General features: G+C 57.2%; 1 protein-coding gene across 2 annotated transcripts; it reads right to left on the bottom strand.

The window, feature by feature from the left end:
• Positions 1–454: 454 nt before the first annotated feature.
• LOC126939558 (transmembrane ascorbate-dependent reductase CYB561) lies at positions 455–15,552 on the bottom strand. 2 transcript variants are annotated; one of them, XM_050764978.1, is made up of 6 exons: positions 15,193–15,552; positions 5,427–5,641; positions 4,151–4,249; positions 3,785–3,888; positions 3,176–3,333; positions 455–2,694 (listed from the first exon to the last, which is right to left on the bottom strand). In XM_050764978.1, the coding sequence occupies exons 2-6, from the start codon at positions 5,626–5,628 to the stop codon at positions 2,502–2,504; spliced, it is 756 nt and encodes a 251-aa protein (XP_050620935.1). In that variant the 5' UTR covers positions 5,629–5,641; positions 15,193–15,552; the 3' UTR covers positions 455–2,501. The 2 variants fall into 2 exon arrangements, with proteins under 2 accessions (XP_050620935.1, XP_050620936.1); XM_050764979.1 differs by lacking the exon at positions 15,193–15,552 and adding an exon at positions 14,637–14,706.
• Positions 15,553–17,451: the final 1,899 nt, after the last annotated feature.

Below are 17,451 nucleotides of genomic sequence, written 5' to 3'. Positions count from 1 at the left end.
GTCCCACCCAAATTTGCCAAAAACACACCTTCTGCCTGAGCCACGTACGTGGATCTAAAGTGGAATCTCAGCTTGTTCCAAAATCTTTGCTCCTCTTCTTAAGGATCAAAAAGACTGGTTTCAAAGGGAAAGGGGTCCATTAAACACTGGGAGATTCTCCTTGCCAAGGCTCTTACCAGGCTTTTGCAGCTCCGCCCTCCAGGCCACCCTCTCAGGCTGAGAGCAAGGGTTTATCTAACTACATAGAAACAGTGCCTCTGCTGGGTGGAGACTGGACAACCGCTGGGCCTTTTCAGACCCTAGGCCATGATCAATATCACTAATCACTTTACCTTCTGTGCCCAGCCTGCAGATACTCAGTTTCTCTCAGGCCTAGAGCTAACGTCATGTTTCTGGCTGCTAAAAGCTCTGGCTCCTTTTATTACCACATTAAAGGAAAATAACAGGCGAGAGGTCTGCTGTAGACATTTATTGAATCATCTGTTGCACCAACAGCACATTGTATTTCACAGAAGATTGGCCACAGGCAAAATAAAATAACCCACCACAAATCTGCTTCTGGGGGCCTTCTTCGGTTCCTTAGTCATCCAGTGTTCACTTTGGCAAACAGACCAGTTTACAGACTTTTGTTGCTAATCTGAGGTTCTATTTCTCTCTGTAGCATTCTGGCTAGGGAGAGACACGATTGTACTTTGGTAGTTTGTCTAAGGCGGAGTCTTCCCGAACGTAAACATTTCACTATACATGTGCGTGCCAGCTCACGAAAGAACTGACGGTGCCCCTGCCCCTGAAGAGTGTACAGTCTAAACAGGAGGCGAACACTGTCATCCAGGCAGGCTGAGAGGAGGTGGGGAAAGGGGCTGGAAGGAGCCTGGGCAGCCCCTGCTGGGGAGGGGCCTGGACTACAACCACCTGCTCTCAGAAATGACATTGCCTGAGGCAGGAGCCACAGCAAAAGCCAACTAAGGGAAACGCGAGCATTAGAGAACACTGGCCCCTTTCTCTAAGGTCATCAGGTTTGGAAATTGTATTAAGTTCTTCACTGAAGTACACTGTGTCTGTGTCAAGCTAAGTCATGCTCCTCAAACCCCCAAAAACAAGGAAAACAGGGAGAGAACAGTCACCAAGTCACCAGATCCAAGAAGCACATGATCAATGTTCTTTTTTTTTTTTTTTTTTTTTTTTTTTTTTTTGAGCCTGTCGCCCAGGCTGGAGTGCAATGGTATGATCTCGGCTCACTGCAAGTTCCACTTCCCGGGTTCACGCCCTTCTCCTGCCTCAGCCTCCCAAGTAGCTGGGACTACAGGCGCCCGTCACCATGCCCAACTAATTTTTTGCATTTTTAGTAGAGATGGGGTTTCACTGTCTTCGTCAGGATGGTCTTGATCAATGTTTTACTCACACTATTTCCGGGCCAAAGCCAAATGGTGGCTCAGCTAACATGACACTCTATACGGCTACAGTGATGTGCAGACGCCACAGGGGATGACCTGGTTCTGCCTCAGTCCTGACTTCCTGGAGAGACGGGCACCAGGGAAGAAGGAGAAGCCTCGTCCTCCAGAACAGAGGCAGCAGCTCCAGCAGCCCCAGGGGCCCCAGCCACAGCCAGAAGCAGCGGTTTTTCATTTAAAAAATTCTACGGTTTGTGCTCTCTGCCTCCCAGCCTGAGCAGAGCCTGGGTGAGCCTGGGAAAGGAAACCAGAGCTGAGCTGCAAGGGGGGTGCTGCAAGGAGGGAGCCCCAGCAGGAAGGCGCTGCAAGGTGCCCCCTATTCCCAACTCCCATGTCTGGAGCAGCCCGGGAGAAGGCCTGCCTCCATCTGCCAGGAGAAAGTCTGTCTGAAGTCATGGGCTTCTATCCCCTCTCCACCAAAGCCGTCCTAGGGCTAGAGGGTTAAAGAAGAGGAAGGTCAGGACTACAGCTGGGCCACAGCCTCACTCAGAGCTTCCCAGGGGCCAGTCCCTCCCCTCTCCTGGGGAACCTTGCTCTCACCACCAACATACTTTACACATCATATCACTTGCTCCTCTGCCAAAGGCTGGGCCCATTCGTGCCACGTGTTATTTGGGCTGGAGGGACTCTTTGTTTGAATTCAGCAGCCATCGTGGCCTTTCCAGGCCTGTCCCTGAGGCCCCCCCAGTTTCCCCTGGCCTTGCCCCAGGCATCTGCTGCCGGGAGGGTGGGTCCTCCTGTCTCGCTTCTTTAAAGACCTGTGCTCTGAGACCAGGACTGACCACCCGAAGTCCCACCCAAAGCCTTCTGCACTGAAGGGGGCAACAGAGACACGGGAGCTACACACAATGAACTGGTCTATAGCAGCAGAGAAAGGAGAAGCAGAGGAGGCAGAGACCTGACCCCAGAAAGCAGCACTCAAATAGACGCAGCTGCGCCCACCCACCCGCCTGCTGCCAGAGCCACTCTCTGGAGCCTGCAATCCTGAAGATGCCTTAGCAGGAGTGGGCAAGAAGACACCCCGTGAACCCCCAGGGCCGGCCCAGTGCATCACTGGGAGCCGGGGCTGTCTCCCTCCGTCAGCGTCTTGAAGTCCATGGAGAGGGCCTGCTCTTCGGCCTGGGAAGGCCGCTTCCAGTCAGCCCGAGTCAAGATATAGAGCACCGCCCCACCGAAGCAGGCCAGCAGCAGGCCCAGCACATTGGCCAGGACGCCCTCGGGCTCAAACGCACTGTACTTGTCCCTGCAGGGGTGAGAGGAAGGGAGAAGCTGCCCAAGAGGTCACAGGCCAAATGCCCGTATCCTGGGCCTTAAAGATGTCATAGGGATTCCAGCACCAGCCCCTGCCTCCCTACCCTACCCAAAGAGAACGACCACCCCCCACCCCCAACAGCAATCTCCAGCAATCTCTAATGTAAAACCAGCAATCTCTAATGTAAAAATCTGTATCAATACTCTAGTTCTAAGCAGTTCTCCTGCAGATCCTGCTACGTGATGGGAATAAATAGGGTGCCCATAGCCCAGAAGTTTCTTGGAAAGGAAAAAATCAAGAAAGCTAACCAAAGCCAAGCCCCATGCACCCAATTCTTAGCAAGCATAACTACAGCCACCCGTTGTGAGGCCACAAGAGATGGCTCAGGAAGCCACAGCTGGGGAAGCCGAGGGCAGGGTGAGGTCTGTGCAGGGGTGGCCCAGGCCTGCCCCCTCCCACCCAGGACACTCACCCGAGGTTGAACAGCAGTGCCTCCTTCAGGCCCAGCAGGGCAGTGCCCACGGAAAGCAGAAAGATGGTGGCACCAAAGAAGATGTGCTGTGGCCGGTAGCGGCTCCGCAGGGAGAACGGAGCTCCGGGGAACAGGAATAAGCTGAAGCCCACCAGCCACTAGGAGGAAAGAAGGTGGTTCTGGGACAGGGCGGCCGGCAACCCCAGCAGCCGAGGTCAGCCCAGGCCCACGCCCATGCGCTCACATGGCGACTGCGAGCCCCTCAGCCCTGCCTGGTTTCCTCCCTCCTCAGCACGGTGGTGGGAGGAGTACTAAGTGCTTAGGGACAAGGGACCCGTCCCCCAGCACTTGAGGCCTTGGCACACTCGCAGATTCGGAAAGCTGGGCTTGTGGCCAAACACGCTGAGTCAGCCATGGGGCGCCTGGGAGCTGGGCACCCTTGGCCGCCAATCCTAGCTTTGCACCCACACAGGCCTGGGAAGACAGCTCTCTCACCTGCACACACCCCAGAAAACAGGCCCTTCCATGAGGCACGTTTCAGCCCAGCTCCCCTGCCCCTCCCACCTCCCTGGTAGGTGGCCACAGGCCCTGGGCGCTGGAAGGGCTCACCTGCACAAAGTACAGGCCAAAGACAAGGATCCCGCACCAGCTGTGCAGGCTGTACAGGTCCGCGTAGCCCTTCTTCCTGTGGTAGTCGAACACCGCGACCAAGCCTGGGCCAGAGATAGGTCATATGAGGACAGGGTTAGACGTGGAAAAGGAAGGGATAAGACGACCCAAGGAACCAGCTAGCAGGGACTTCTGGGCTTTAGTACCAGTTCAATGGCTGCCAGCACCCAGTGGCCCTGCAGGGGATGTTTGGGATGGGGGCGGGCCCATCACGGCTCTGGGGAGGGAACAGAGCAGGTAAAGCGGCTGTTTGCCATACCTGAAGAGACAGGCAGGGGGCGGGGAAGGCTGCGCCCAGGAACTCACCAACCAGGGCGATGACGAGCGCAAAGACGTGCAGCAGCCCATGCAGGACCTTGGTGGTGCGTTTGGCTTCATTTCTGAAGACACGGTAAACCAGTAGGGCTGTGAGAGGTGAGAGAGGGAACGTGAGTGCATCCGCCTGCAGTGAGGCCTCCTGCCCCCGCAGCAAGGAGGCACCTTGGTGGCGAGGTGATGTGAGCTGACAGCTTGCAGCAGGAGCCTAGCTGCAGGAACTGGAGGAGAAAGCCAGGTTCCCTGGGGACCCTGGGCAGCCCCTGGCCTTCTCTGAGGGCACCTAAGGCTGTGTGCACCTTAACACTCCTCCCCCACCCTCCAACCTCCCCCAACTGTGCACACTCAAAGAGGGCAGGGCGGGAGACTGTACCACAGTCCCCACCACCAGGAGAGGCAGTGAAGGCGGCGCCTCTGCCCTCGTCCCCACCTAAAGGAGCTGCCCGGCCCAGCAGACACCCCACCCCACCCCACCCATCTTCTTGTCAGGTGTCCTGCAAATTCCAGGCTGTGTTTGAGGTCCACTGTTGGTCACACTGAGGCAACAAGCAGCCTGAGTTGACCTGTTAGCCACGTGGCTCCTCACACAGGCCCCCACCTAAGCCTGGGCAGATCATCCCACTCTGGCTCCCAAGCAGAACCTTGTGATACCAGCCTGATCTCCCACTTCCAGAAGAGGTGGGCAAGGCCAGGTCACGTGAGGAATGCCTCTTAGCTTTCTGCTGCTCAGGGGTGGCTGTCACCAGGACCACCTCTAGGAAAAGCCGGTCAACCAGATGCAGATTCAGCTTCCAGGATACCTGGCCTGGAGGCAGGTGGAGGCCAAGCACTGCCTTGCTCCTGCCCCAGGGGGAGGCCTCTAGCTCTGCCAAGTCCAAGACCAACAACACATAGGCGCATGCGCACACACGCATACAAACTCTCACATGTGCTTACTTTTTTTCCCTCAGTTCAAACCACCCCTGCAGCAGGGCCTGGTTCGGGGCCCCATTCCTTTCCCTCTGCAGCATGAAGCGCCTGCCTTGGATGCTGTGCGTGGAAACGAGGTGAAAATGCTGGGCCAGGCTGGAGAGGAGCTGCCACCCACCAACCTCAGAGCCTGGGTTTGGATTCCATCTCCCCAGGCTCTGAACCAGCTTCTGTCTGTCTTTTCTAGAATCTTAGATTTGTCCAACCAGAAGAGACCGCAGGGGTGACAAGACCCCTGCAAACTGCCTCTCAGGGACCCCACAAGCCCGGGCCGAGAGGAGCGGCCCACGGGACTCACCATCTCCCTGCAGGAAGACGAGGCCTATGACCATGCAGAGGGGGTGCGCGTTGAACTGCAGGTCGCTCTCCCAGGCAATGCCGCCTCGGTACAACCCGAGCCAAGCGCCAGTCATGGCCACCAAGGTCAGGCCCAGCAGCTGGGAGAAGGCCACGTAGTAAGGCAGCGCTGCGGGGGTGGATGCCGCGGCCCCGCCCTCCATGCTGAGGCAAACGCTGCAAGAAAGAGCAAAGCTCAGAGGAGCAGCACACAGCACCACGAGATGTGCACAGAGCCCTTGAGATGCACACAGCCCCCGCAGATGTGCACAGCCCCCAAGATGCGCACAGGCCCCCCGAGATGTGCACACCCCCAAGATGCGCACAGCTCCCCCCCCCCACGAGATGCGCACAGCCGCCCCCGGAGATGAGCACGGTCCCCCCAGATACCTACAGCCCCCCTGAAATGCACACAGCCCCCCCCGAAATGCACACAGCCACCCCAGCTAGCTGCGCGCAACACCCCCCCCCAGGTTGCGCACAGCCCCCTCCAGATGCGCACAGCCACCCCCGCTAGATGCGCACAGCCACCCCCGCTAGATGCGCACAGCACCCCGAGATGCGCAAGTCCCCCTAGATGCATGCAGCCCCCCCGAGATGCACACGGCACCCCGATGCGAGCAGCCCCCCTGAGATACACATGTCCCCCTGCAAGATGTGCACTACACCGCCCTGAGATGCGGCGCAGCTACCCCCATGGTGCCCCGCCACCCTCACCCCAGGCTCTTGCTGGAAGCAGCCCTCGCTCTCCCACCCCCAAGCTCCTTCCCACCCATCATCCACGGGCAGAGGTCCCAAATCTCAGGAGTGGCTGAGGGGGGGCCCAGCCTCCCCACAGGGATAGGCGTGACCTGGGACACGACACCAGGAGTTCCATATGCGGTGAAGGGGCAAGGAAAGACACCCCAAGTTCTAGTGAGCGCAAGGGCCCAGTGCCTGGCTTTCTTTTCTGTTTCATGAGGCCCTGGCCTTCCCTGGGTGGGCTTTACAGGTGAGTTACACAGGCGAGCGCGCTCCTTGAAGGGAAGGAAGGGACTGGTCACACCTTTTCTCCAGACGCATCATGAAATATATCTGGGGAGAAATGGGAAGTCTCCCTCCCCTAGCCCGGTTTTTAACTCCAAGCTGGCGATGAGGAGGCTTCCCCACCCCACACCCAGGAGAGCCAGCCCCGCTCCCCCAACCCCCCCCCCCATATCGCGCCTGCAGAATAGAAGTGCCCTGACTGTGCCACACACAGGGAAAGGGCGCTTCCCCTCCAAGCAGGGGGCGGGGAGGATCCGCACTCTAGAGGGGCGCTCAGGTGAGGTTTCCAAAACTGAAGGCCCCCAGAAACAAGGCCTATGAGGGGGCTGGGTAGAGCGCAGCAGGGCTGTCCCTGGTGCTCCACCCCACGTGACCCTCCAGGAGGAAAGGAGAGCCGGTGGTTCCTAGGGAAACAGGAATGAGAAGGCCCTGCTAGGAGCCCAAGGGAGTGCCCAGTGCCTGCACAGCCTCGTGCCAGGCAGGAGAGCACCCAGCAGCTGGGGATGGGAGGAGAGGCGGCAGGAGGAGAACAAGCATGGCCTCACCTGCTCTCCCTTCACCTGACAGCGGCCTGTGCGCCACGGAAAAGTGCCGCCATGGCCCACAGTTGCCACTGCAACTGCCACCACCATGGCCACCACCATGGCCACCACAAGCAGACCCCAGAGCACTGCTGCTGCCCCCCACCCGCCCCGGACAGTTCCCCACTGGCCCCTCGACACAGTCCAGCCTCTCCTGGCAGCAACTGTATCAGAACTAGGGGGACAGTGGCCAGCACAGGACCACTGACCCCCTTCGTACCCGGCACACGCTCTGCCCTGCAGTGCCCAGGAGCTGGTTTTCAGTCCCTCCCAGGGATGGGCTCCTTCTCTGCTCTCCAGTTCTCTCACCACATCAGACAACTGTTGGCAACTCCACCATTAACGGGGAGGGGGTGTGTGGGCCAGGCGTGGTGGCTCACACCTATAATCAGCACCTGGGGAGGCCAAGGCAAGTGGATCACCTGAGGCCAGGAGTTCAAGACCAGCCACAACATGGTGAAACCCCATCTCTACTAAAACTACAAAAATTAGCCGGGCATGGTGGCTCACACCTGTAATCCCAGCTACTCGGGAGGCTGAGGCACTAGAATCCCTTGAGCCAGGGAGGCAGAGTTTGCAGTGGGCCAAGATTGCGCCACTGTATTCCAGCCTGGGTGATATAATGAGACTCTGTCTCAAAAAAATTTTTTTTTCTGATTAAAAAAAGGATGTGTGTGTGTTAATAATCCACACACACCACAGAATATGGATCAGCAAAAAAGGTAAAATGACAGGCCATCAGCACTTGATCTATATCCTCACACAACTTCTTCCTAAAAAACACATATGAATCCTTTTATAGAAGCAGGATCGTGCCATGTTCTCACCTGCTTTTTAACTGAGGGCGTAGCACACATGGATGTTTGTGTCAATGGATATGCGCCCACATCATCATTTTCGTAACCTCACACTCTTGCATTGCACGGCCATTTTTTAGCCAACTAGTTCCCATTGCTCAGCATTTAGCTAGCTTTCAGTTTTCCACCAAATAAACAACAGGATGTGGCCATGTTTGCAAACTTCTCTGCAGGGAATCCTGAAACAAGGGCTAGGTTCTGTTTTAGATTTCTGACACATTCCGTCACATCATCTCCCAGAAACACAGCCCCAGTCCACATTCCCAGGGTGGACGGGAATACAGGATTCCAGAAGCCCCAGCCAACAATAAATCCTATTTTTGGAGCTCCTGCCTCTGTCTTTATCTGTCACCTACAGGGGTGTCAGTTCTGTCCCCACCACCCCAAATTCACGCCCCATTTCTGACATTCACTATTCATCTCTACCTGGATCCCACAGATGTTCAAACTCAGCTCATTCCAAGTCACCTCCTCTCCCGTCGTCACCAAATTATCTCATGCCCTCCCCACTAGCTAGTGGGGCTGCCCTTCTTCCAGGCCCAGGTGACACCTCAGCTCCTCCACAGAAGGCTGCCCAGGTCGCCGCATGCTGGGGCCCCTCCCCTCACTTCTCTCCTGAGCATCCTCACTGCCACACCCAAGTCAGGGCCTGCAGCTTCTCTCTCTTCAATGTGACAGATGCACCAGGGACAAAGCCAGCTCCCAAGGTCATGCTGTCCCCTGCGCAAGAGGCCCCGAGTGCCAGTGAAATGCCAGCTGCCTGGCATGATCCTGCCCGTTTCCATCTGCAGCCCCCACTGTTCCTACTAGGCCCTCTAGGGGAGACGCCTGGGCTCACAGAATCCAAGGACACGGTCTAGCCTGGCTTGCTGCTGCGGACCCCACACCCCTGCCTCCACTCCCCAGACACCACGGTGGGCAGACCACTTTGTCCCCAGGCTCTCCCGGAGCCTCCTTACCCTGGCAGTGTCCTGTCTGCTCCTCAAAGGCAGGGACGCTCTCGATCCTCCTTGGGAATCCTTGGGTCTCTAATACTCTGAGTCTAACAGGAAAATGTACTAAAAGAAGTGCTGTCCCCCCCGGTCACTTGTCGTCTGTCCTCTCCAGGTCGCCGCCTCCTTTATTAGATTCATCCCCAGAGAGCCCGGCTGCAAGCAGAATCTGATTAGCAACAAATTAGGAAGAAGAGAGGGGACATCACCCCTCCCTCTGCTGGGAGACCTGGCAACTTCCTCGCGCCTCGTGGAGTACAAAGGGCAGGAGAGGCCGGCAGAGTGAGGGGCCGCTGCCAACTCCTTCCTTCCCACCAGGCTGCCCAGGAGACAGCGGACCTCAGAGCCAGGCTCTCTTCTCGCAGTGACGACTGCCTGCGGCTTCAACATCCTACGGTGAAATGCCCGGCCTGGCCTCCCGGGGAGTTGGAACCCTAAAGTTGTTTGCTCCCCATCATGGCAGGGCAGACGTGTGCTTGGTGTGTCAGTAGGGTGGGGACCCCACAGCCTGTAAGCACCTGCCCTATGCTGGGTACTTCATGCCATCTCTCATGTCACCCTTAAATGACACTGTGTGGATAACAGGAGCATTGCCCCAGTTTGACAGGCCAGGAAATGGAGGCTCAACGAGGACAAGCGACATGCCCCCAAATTCCCATCGGCAAATAGCAGCTCAACTCGACCCACACGCGCCTGCACTCGGCCAAGTGCTGGGGCCACACAGAGGGGGCCTGGTCCCTGCCCTCAAGGGGCGTGCACATGAGCGGTGCAGACGCAGATTTTCAGGTAAGGGTGATATAAGTTCAAGCCAGGAGCTAATCTGGGCCTCCAAGACCCGTACCAATGTGCACACGGAAGACGGCACCCCTGCTTTGATGTCTGTGGGCAACAGCGTCTCTAGCTCTCCTGTGAAACAGTGGCTGCCTGCTCGTGGCTTTGGCCTTTCCAAGGCCCAGGAACTAGGGTGGCACTGTCAGGCTTTCCAGACTGAAGTCAGCAAGGATCTGTGTTGGAGCTCACTGAGGAAGCTGCTTTGACGCAGGGGAAGCTCCCGGGGCGGTGCCCCCCCTCCTGTGCCAGTCCTCCTGCGTCCTCCCCGCCTCGGTTTCACCATGGCACTAAGCACTGGTGCGTGCAAGACAGCAGGCCCTGACCGAAGGTGAGAGGGAAGGGGTTACAGGAAGGCAAACAAGCCACGGAAGCTGCATTTCCATTTGCTCCTAAGGCGGCTGTCCTGGCCCAGGCAGCCCAGGGACCCGGGGCCCCTGGTCATCTGGAAGGAAGCCAGAGATGAACAGGGGCCTCTGGAATGACAGAGGCCTGCTTCCGATTCAAAGGCGAGGCTTCAAAGTCTAAGTGTGAGGATGACGGGAAAGCCCGTGGCTGGCCTGCAGGCGATCGCGGTCCATAGGTTCTGAGTGTGGCTCTGTGCTTTACAGGAGATGAGCAGATAATCCCTTCCCTAACAGGGCTCTCAGGAGGCCATTCATTGGACGTAATTGACAACCCATTTGTGTGCAGGGAAGGGCTGTGTCCCATGCCAGAGGTGGGGGTGTACAGGAATAGACATTCTGATATCTCTGGACAGAATCTGACCCACCCACAAATGTGTCTGCTGCATTTGCACACCTGGACATCGGGTGAGATTTACTCCCTAGGAAGCAAGCCTTTGAATCGTGGCTCTCATTTCCCAGTCTTGACAGCAAGAATACTCTCTCACCCTTCCCTCCTCACTGGGCAGCCCTGGGACACTGGCTGTTCTTGGGCCCTCTGTGTTCTCAGAGCAGAACTGTGGGCAGCAGCTTCAAGGCCTGGAAGTTGCCACTCTCCACCCCCAAGGGCTCCGCTGCCCTGCAGACCAGAACCCTGCAACCAGAGGGGGCTCATGTAGCCCCTCACACAGTCACTTGCCTTCCTCTGTGAGAGCTCAGGATGAGAGTGATAGATCTCTGGCAGTTTCTGGAGCTTAGAGCTGTGAGAGTCACCCTTGTCCCCACCCACTCACCCCACCTGCAGCCAGACTCCACTTAATGGAATAAGCACATTAAGGACAGCATGGCCCACAAAGCTTCACTGAGCCAAGCATCACTCTCCCTCCCCACACCCACTGTTTTTTATTAAAAGGCGACCAGGACTAATCTCATTATTGGGGACCAGACACTGCACATGGTGCACAGCCTCGGGGGCGGAAGGCGGAGCAGGGGAGTCTGGGAAGTGGGTAGCCCGGGCTGGCCACAGCCCTCCTTATCAACAGCAGGGTCTGAATTGAGTTAGGAAAGATTGTGACTGGGGAACGGCCGATATCTCTTCTTGATGGGTGAAGGGGAAAACAGCTCAATTGCCCTAGAACATCCTATCATGTGATGAAGGAGAAAGCAAAGTGTGGTGTGAGTTATTAGGGTACTTTCTCAGCACCTCAGTAGGTGGTGCTTCCCAGGCGGTGCTTCCCGTCCCATGCCAGTCCTCCTGCATCCTCCCCACGCCGGCACCAGCATGGCACTAAGCCCTGGTGCATGCAAAGACACCAGGCCCTGAGCAAAGTGTGAGAGAGAAGGCATTACAGGCGGGCCAACAAGCCGTAGGGGCTGCATTTCCATTTCTCCTGGGGTGGCTGTCCTGGCCCAGGCAGCCCAGGGACCCGGAGCATCCAGGCTGCTTGGACCAAGGAACTAGGTACCCAGGAAGCAGCAGAGCCTGAAGTCAAACACTGAGCTCCTTTCTCCCACAAAACAGAGGGCTCCGAATGCTTACAAACAAAAATGTTTCCATTTCCATGAAAATCAGAAGAAAAAAACTGAACATTCAGGGTTGAGGAAAATGTTGCAATTTTTAAAAACTTACTTTAATTTTTTTTTTTTTTTTTAAACAGTGTCTAACTCTGTCACCCAGACTGGAATAGTGGCATGATCATAGCTCATGGCAGCCTCGAACTCCTGGGCTCAAGGAATCCTCCCACCTCAGCTTCTCAAGTAGCTGGAACTACAGCTATGCTAAAATGCCCAGTTAGTTTTTTCTTTTTTTTTTTTTTGGAGAGATAGGGTCTCACTATGTTGCGCGGGCTAGTCTCAAACTCCTGGTCTCAAGCAGTCCTCCTGCTTCAGCTTCCCAAAGCTCTGGGATTACAGACAGACATGAGCCAGCCCTAAAATGTTTTGTTTAAAAATTAATTTTAATCCAGTATACTTGTCTTTATACCAATGCAGTTGTAAAATATAATTTTATTATTATTTTCCTTTTTTTTTTTGAGACGGAGTCTCGCTCTATCCCCCAGGCTGGAGTGTAGTAGCACAATCTCAGCTCACTGCAAATTCCGCCTCCCAGGTTCATGCCATTCTCCTGCCTCAGCCTCCCGAGTAGCTGGGACTACAGACGCCCACTACCATGCCAGACTAATTTTTTTTTTTTTTTTTTTTTTTTTTTTAGTAGAGGGGTTTCACCGTGTTAGCCAGGATGGTCTCGATCTCCTGGCCTCATGATCCACCCACCTCGGGCTCCCCAAGTGCTGGGATTACAGGCGTGAGCCACTGCGCTCGGCCAATTTTTTTTTTTTTTTTTTGAGACAGAGTCGCACCCTATTACCCAGGCTGGAGTACAATGGCAAGATCTCGGGTCACTGCACCCTCCGCCTTCCGGGTTCAAGCGATTCTCCTGCCTCAGACTCCCCGAGTCTGAGATTACAGGCGTGCGCCACCACGCCCAGCCAATTTTTTGTATCTTTAGTAGAGACGCACTTTCACCATGTTGGCCAGGCTAGTCTGGAACTCCTGACCTCCTTATCCGCCCACCTCAGCCTCCCAAAGTCCTGGGATTACAGGCGTGAGCCACCGCACCTGGCCAATTGTTATTATTTTTTTTATGGAACAAGGGGCCCATGAAAGGCCCAGTGCAGCCCAGGTTAGAGAGATGTGATTTCAAAACAGGCTATTTATAACCATCAGCTCGTGGACAAGCCAAGTCTCTTCTCCCAGCCTGCTTCCTAATCTATAAAGTGGAAGGATATCTGGATCTACCTTATTGAACACAGAAAGAGTAAGCGGATAAACGTGTGCCAGTGCCCAGCACAGTGCCTGCCACACAGAGGGCATTCCATCAAAGAGCAATCTTACAAAAACGAAATCTGATCCTAAGAGCACCTTAGGAAGAGTGGTACTGCCGACACGAGGTTTGGGGCCACAGAGAGCCAGATGGCAGCCATCTCTAATAAATCCACACTCCCTTTCTGTCCACCATTACCCCCCCACACCAAGCAGAAGCTCCTGGAGCTGGGAAGAACACAGGATGGTCTGCTTTTAATCTGTGACATTTTATATTCCCAAAATTCATTTATGAATTGCTCAGGCAGTAGAGTGCTTTTTCCCAGTGAAGTTATGCTTTTAGAGGGGGTTCATTTCTCATTCCCTTCCACCAATGCCATCTAATGTCACTGAACCACCCGGTATTAGCAGGAGCCCAAGCTCTGCCTGCCAAGGGAAGGTGGTGAGGGCAGAAAAGTGGTAGGACAAGGCTGGGCGTGGTGGCTCACGTCTGTAATCCTAGCACTTTGGGAGGCCAAGGCGGGCAGATCACTTGAGGTTAGGAGTTTGAGACCAACCTGGCCAACACGGGGGAGGGGAGGGGAGGGGAGGGGAGGGGAGGGGAGGGGAGGGGAGGGGAGGGGGGGAGGGGAGGGGAGGGGAGGGGAGGGGAGGGGAGGGGGGGGAGTGGTACAAGCAGTGTGGTTCCACCTCCAGCTCTAGGGGGCTCCTCGTGCAAGGGGTGGGGCTGCCGCCGCCTCGTATTTTCCTGCCACCACCAAATTTCACAGGAGAAATCCAGGCAACTAGAGGAGGTGGCAAAGTTTCTTTTTTTTTCTTTTTTTTTTTGTTGTTGTTGTTGTTTCATTAGCTATTAAAACAAAGGGGTAGAATCTAGGTGCCCTAGATGTCACTTCATTTACGGAGTCAGAAAATCCACAAAGGCTGCCAAAGTGGAATGAATGAAAGGAGAGGAGCCACCAGAAAGGAGAAGTCTGGGAAGGGGGCCCTAGATCCACACGGATGATCCTCACTTCGTGATACAGTCGGGGACGGGGCAGGGAGGGAGGGAGGGTGGCCCCGCCATCTCCCAGGTGTCAAGGTGGCGGCAGCTCCGCCCTCAGCGCAGTTGGCACCAGCCAGACCCACCAAGGCCACTGAAGGAGTGGGGCTTTCCCACTCGGGAAACTCCCACCCTCGCGCTCAGAAGCTGGGGGCGTCGGGAGACACAGGCGGGGACCTGCGGCTCCACGTTGCAGCCCGGGCCCTACTCCGGACAAGAGACAGTGGCTCCGGTTTCAAGAGGGCAGCCGTGGCAAAGGCTGGTTGGTCCACTTGCACCCTACCTTGCTCTAGAACGCGGCGCAGGAGCAGAGATCCAAACTCGGGGTCACTGGAAAGCGGGGGTCTCGGTTCTAACTTCAGCAGAGACCCGGCACCCGGGCAGGCCAGGGCGGGAGCCTCCTGGACCGGGAGAGACTGCGGTTCCGAGAGGGCAGGCGAGCCCCGCAGCCCTCGGACCCAGGGTGCGGGTCGGCGCCGCAGTCCGGTGTGCGGCCGCAGGGGGCAGGTGCGAGGCCGGCTGCGACTCGGGAGCCCGGCGTGGTCCCTCCCTGCGCAGTCGGGGCTCACCTGGGCCACCCCCGCCCCGCACCCCTGCGCGCTCCGCTCCCATCCCCGGCCCGGCCACCTACCTCGCCTACCCGAGCGTCCCGCGAGCCTCCCCGTGCCGCGCCCGGGTTGCTCGGCCGGTTCCCCGGGCCGTGGCGTGACGGCGTCGCCATGGCAACCAGGCGGCGAGCGGGGCGGGGTCTCCCAGGCCGGAAGTGGCGCACGCGGCCCCCGGGGCTGCCCCCCACGTGCCAGGCCCCAGCGGTTGCAGCCACGCTCGGGACTGGGCCCTGCCAGCTCCGGCCCCGCACGTAGGCGAACCGCTGTCACCGTGAGCCCGGCCTCGCGACCCCCGTCCGGGGTCCCCACGATCGTGGGCGAGTGGGGTCTGCGGCCCGCGGGGATGGAGGGCCGCGGGGTTGGCCCGGGCAAGCCCCGACTGCGCATGTAAGGACCTGGGGTCAGCCAGGCCTGGGGGTGGGACGGGCCCTGAGAAGGGCAGGTACCAGGGGCGAGACCCGCCGCCCTTCCCCGGCTTGGCCCCAAGCTTCCTGATTTTCTCGCTCCACGCCTCCCCTTCTGCCGTCCACCTTCTTCCCTGCCCTGCTCTCGCCCCGCCCGGGCCCAGGAGGCCACTAGATGTCAGACCGGGTTCAGGCCTTGGCCACGCCGCTGCTCCGGGAGCTCTGGGGGCACGTCCCCAGCCCCCACCGGGGAGACGACACTGCCGGGAAGGCCGGGACTAACCCCCGCCCCCGCAGAGTAGCCTGCGGGGAACACCGGTTCCACCAGGCTCTCACGAAAGCCGAGACCTTGCCGTCCGCAGCTTCCCCTGCCCAAAGCGCGGAGAAAGGAGGGCGCCGAGGCCAAGACCAAGAACGGGAGCCAGCCCCTTAGGAGCCGGGTCCAGGCCCCCGGTCCAGGAAGCGCTGTGGGTAGATAAGGGGTCCAGCTCAGACTTCCTACAAGCTGGGAACAAAGGGTTCTTTCCTGTCTGATGCCGGGCCAGATGTAGCAAGCGCCTAGGGTTAGGAGGGAAATGGGGTTTCCTCCCCGCAGAGGGAAACCGGCCTCGGTTCAGGAACGCCCTCCCCCACCTGCCCTCCAGGCATCAAGGTTCTGGGAGGCCGGGGGGCAGGGAGACCTGCTTACTTGAATGCACTTTGTGTAAACTGTGGGCTTCCCACGGGCAGTGGGCAAGGTAGGCCCTGGGGATCCAGTACTCGCTGAGTACACATTGAGCAGAGTCTCCAGCGCCAGGCGAGACGCACAGGCGTGTCCACTGCACATGGCATACCGTGGCACATGGCACACCTTCCACGGGAAGGCACAACGGCCTGACACAGCAAGGCCCACCCCCTCAGAGGGACCAATTTTTAGAGTATCTTTCAGTTGGAGGAAATTAATGGATAATTTAAGGTAAGAAACAGCTTCCTTAGCGTGCTAACAGGCAGAATCCCTGTGTATTGAGCCATGTCCTTTGTTTGGTCTGTGGATTTGGACTTGGAGAAGGAGTCCAGACCGGCTGAGCAGGACTGAGTTCCCTGGTGAGAGCCCTGGGCCTTCAGCCCCTTCCAAAGCCAGGAGAGACTCCTGCTGAGGAGTCATGGGGGCACTTTGGCTTCCCCCTCACCCCACCGCCCTGCAGCACTGGGCTGCAGACTTTTCCCTTAGGAGGGAGAACAGCCGCCTCCCTGCCAGCAGTGTTCTCAAGGGCCTATTTCCAGTGGGGAGGGGTGGGTGAGGATATTCTGAGGGAGGGAGAGGCCTGCACACCCGCTGCATGGCGGGGGCGCATGGCTACACCCAAACCCATTTTAAAGAACAGGCAATGCCACCAAACTGCTGTCCGGCACTAGGGCCCAGAGGGCTCGCGCCAGCTGCCAGACTGCCTACCTTGTAACCCTGTTCCTGCTGCCTTGGAAGCCTGAGAAGTGTGCAGTCCTTCAGCTTGGGAAAGGTGGGAAAGGAGAGGACCCTTCCTGCCCTTTCTTGAGTGGCCCAAGATGAGTTCCAGGGCCTCCTGAGTTGTGCTCACGCCTCTAATCCCAGCAGTTTGGGAGGCCGAGGCGGGCGGATCACCTGAGATCGGGAGCTCGAGACCAGCCTGACCAACACGGAGAAACCCCATCTCTACTAAAAATACAAAATTAGCCGGGCGTGGTGGCGCATGCCTGTAATCCCAGCTACTCCGGAGGCTGAGGCAGGAGAATCACTTGAACCCGGGAGGCAGAGGTTGTGGTGAGCCAAAAAAAAAAAAAAGAAATGCTGACTGTGTTTCCCATGTTTCCACTCCCGTGTTTCCCCTCCCTTCCCACACCACGGAGCCACGTAGCCTTTCTGTTCTCAGATGGACCAAGTTCACTCCCACCTCTCCATGGAATGTTCTTTCCTGGATCATCTCTGGGCACATTCTTTCAAATCTCAGCTCAAACATCACCTCCTCAGGCCTTCGCTGACCATCCGGAGGGCAGCTGGGGCAGGGGTTGGGAGGTAGGAGTGCTCCTGGATTCCACTGCTGGGAAGCCAGGCCTAGAATGCCCCCTGGTCTCTGACAGAAAACATTTAAGGAGCGGGAAGCATCAAGGAAGCAGGCAGAATGTGAAGAGAGAGCTGGAGACCCAGGCCGCAGACCCACCTGGCACCTGGCTAGTCAATTCTCCCTTGCTAGGGTTACCAGATTCAGAAAGAAGAGGAAAAAATAAAAAAAAGATTCCCAGTTAAATTCAAATTCAGGCCAGGCGCAGTGGCTCACGCCTGTAATCCCAGCATTTTGGGAGGCCGAGGTGGGTGGATCACCTGAGGTCAGGAGTTCAAGACCAGCCTGACCAACAAGGTGAAACCCTGTCTCTACTAAAAATACAAAAATTAGCTGGGCGAGGTGGCAGGCACCTGTAGTCCCAGCTA

The sequence above is a fragment of the Macaca thibetana genome, chromosome 16 (genome assembly GCF_024542745.1).
Source record: "Macaca thibetana thibetana isolate TM-01 chromosome 16, ASM2454274v1, whole genome shotgun sequence".
NCBI lineage: Eukaryota > Metazoa > Chordata > Mammalia > Primates > Cercopithecidae > Macaca > Macaca thibetana.
This window is presented reverse-complemented; position numbering and strand designations above follow the sequence as displayed.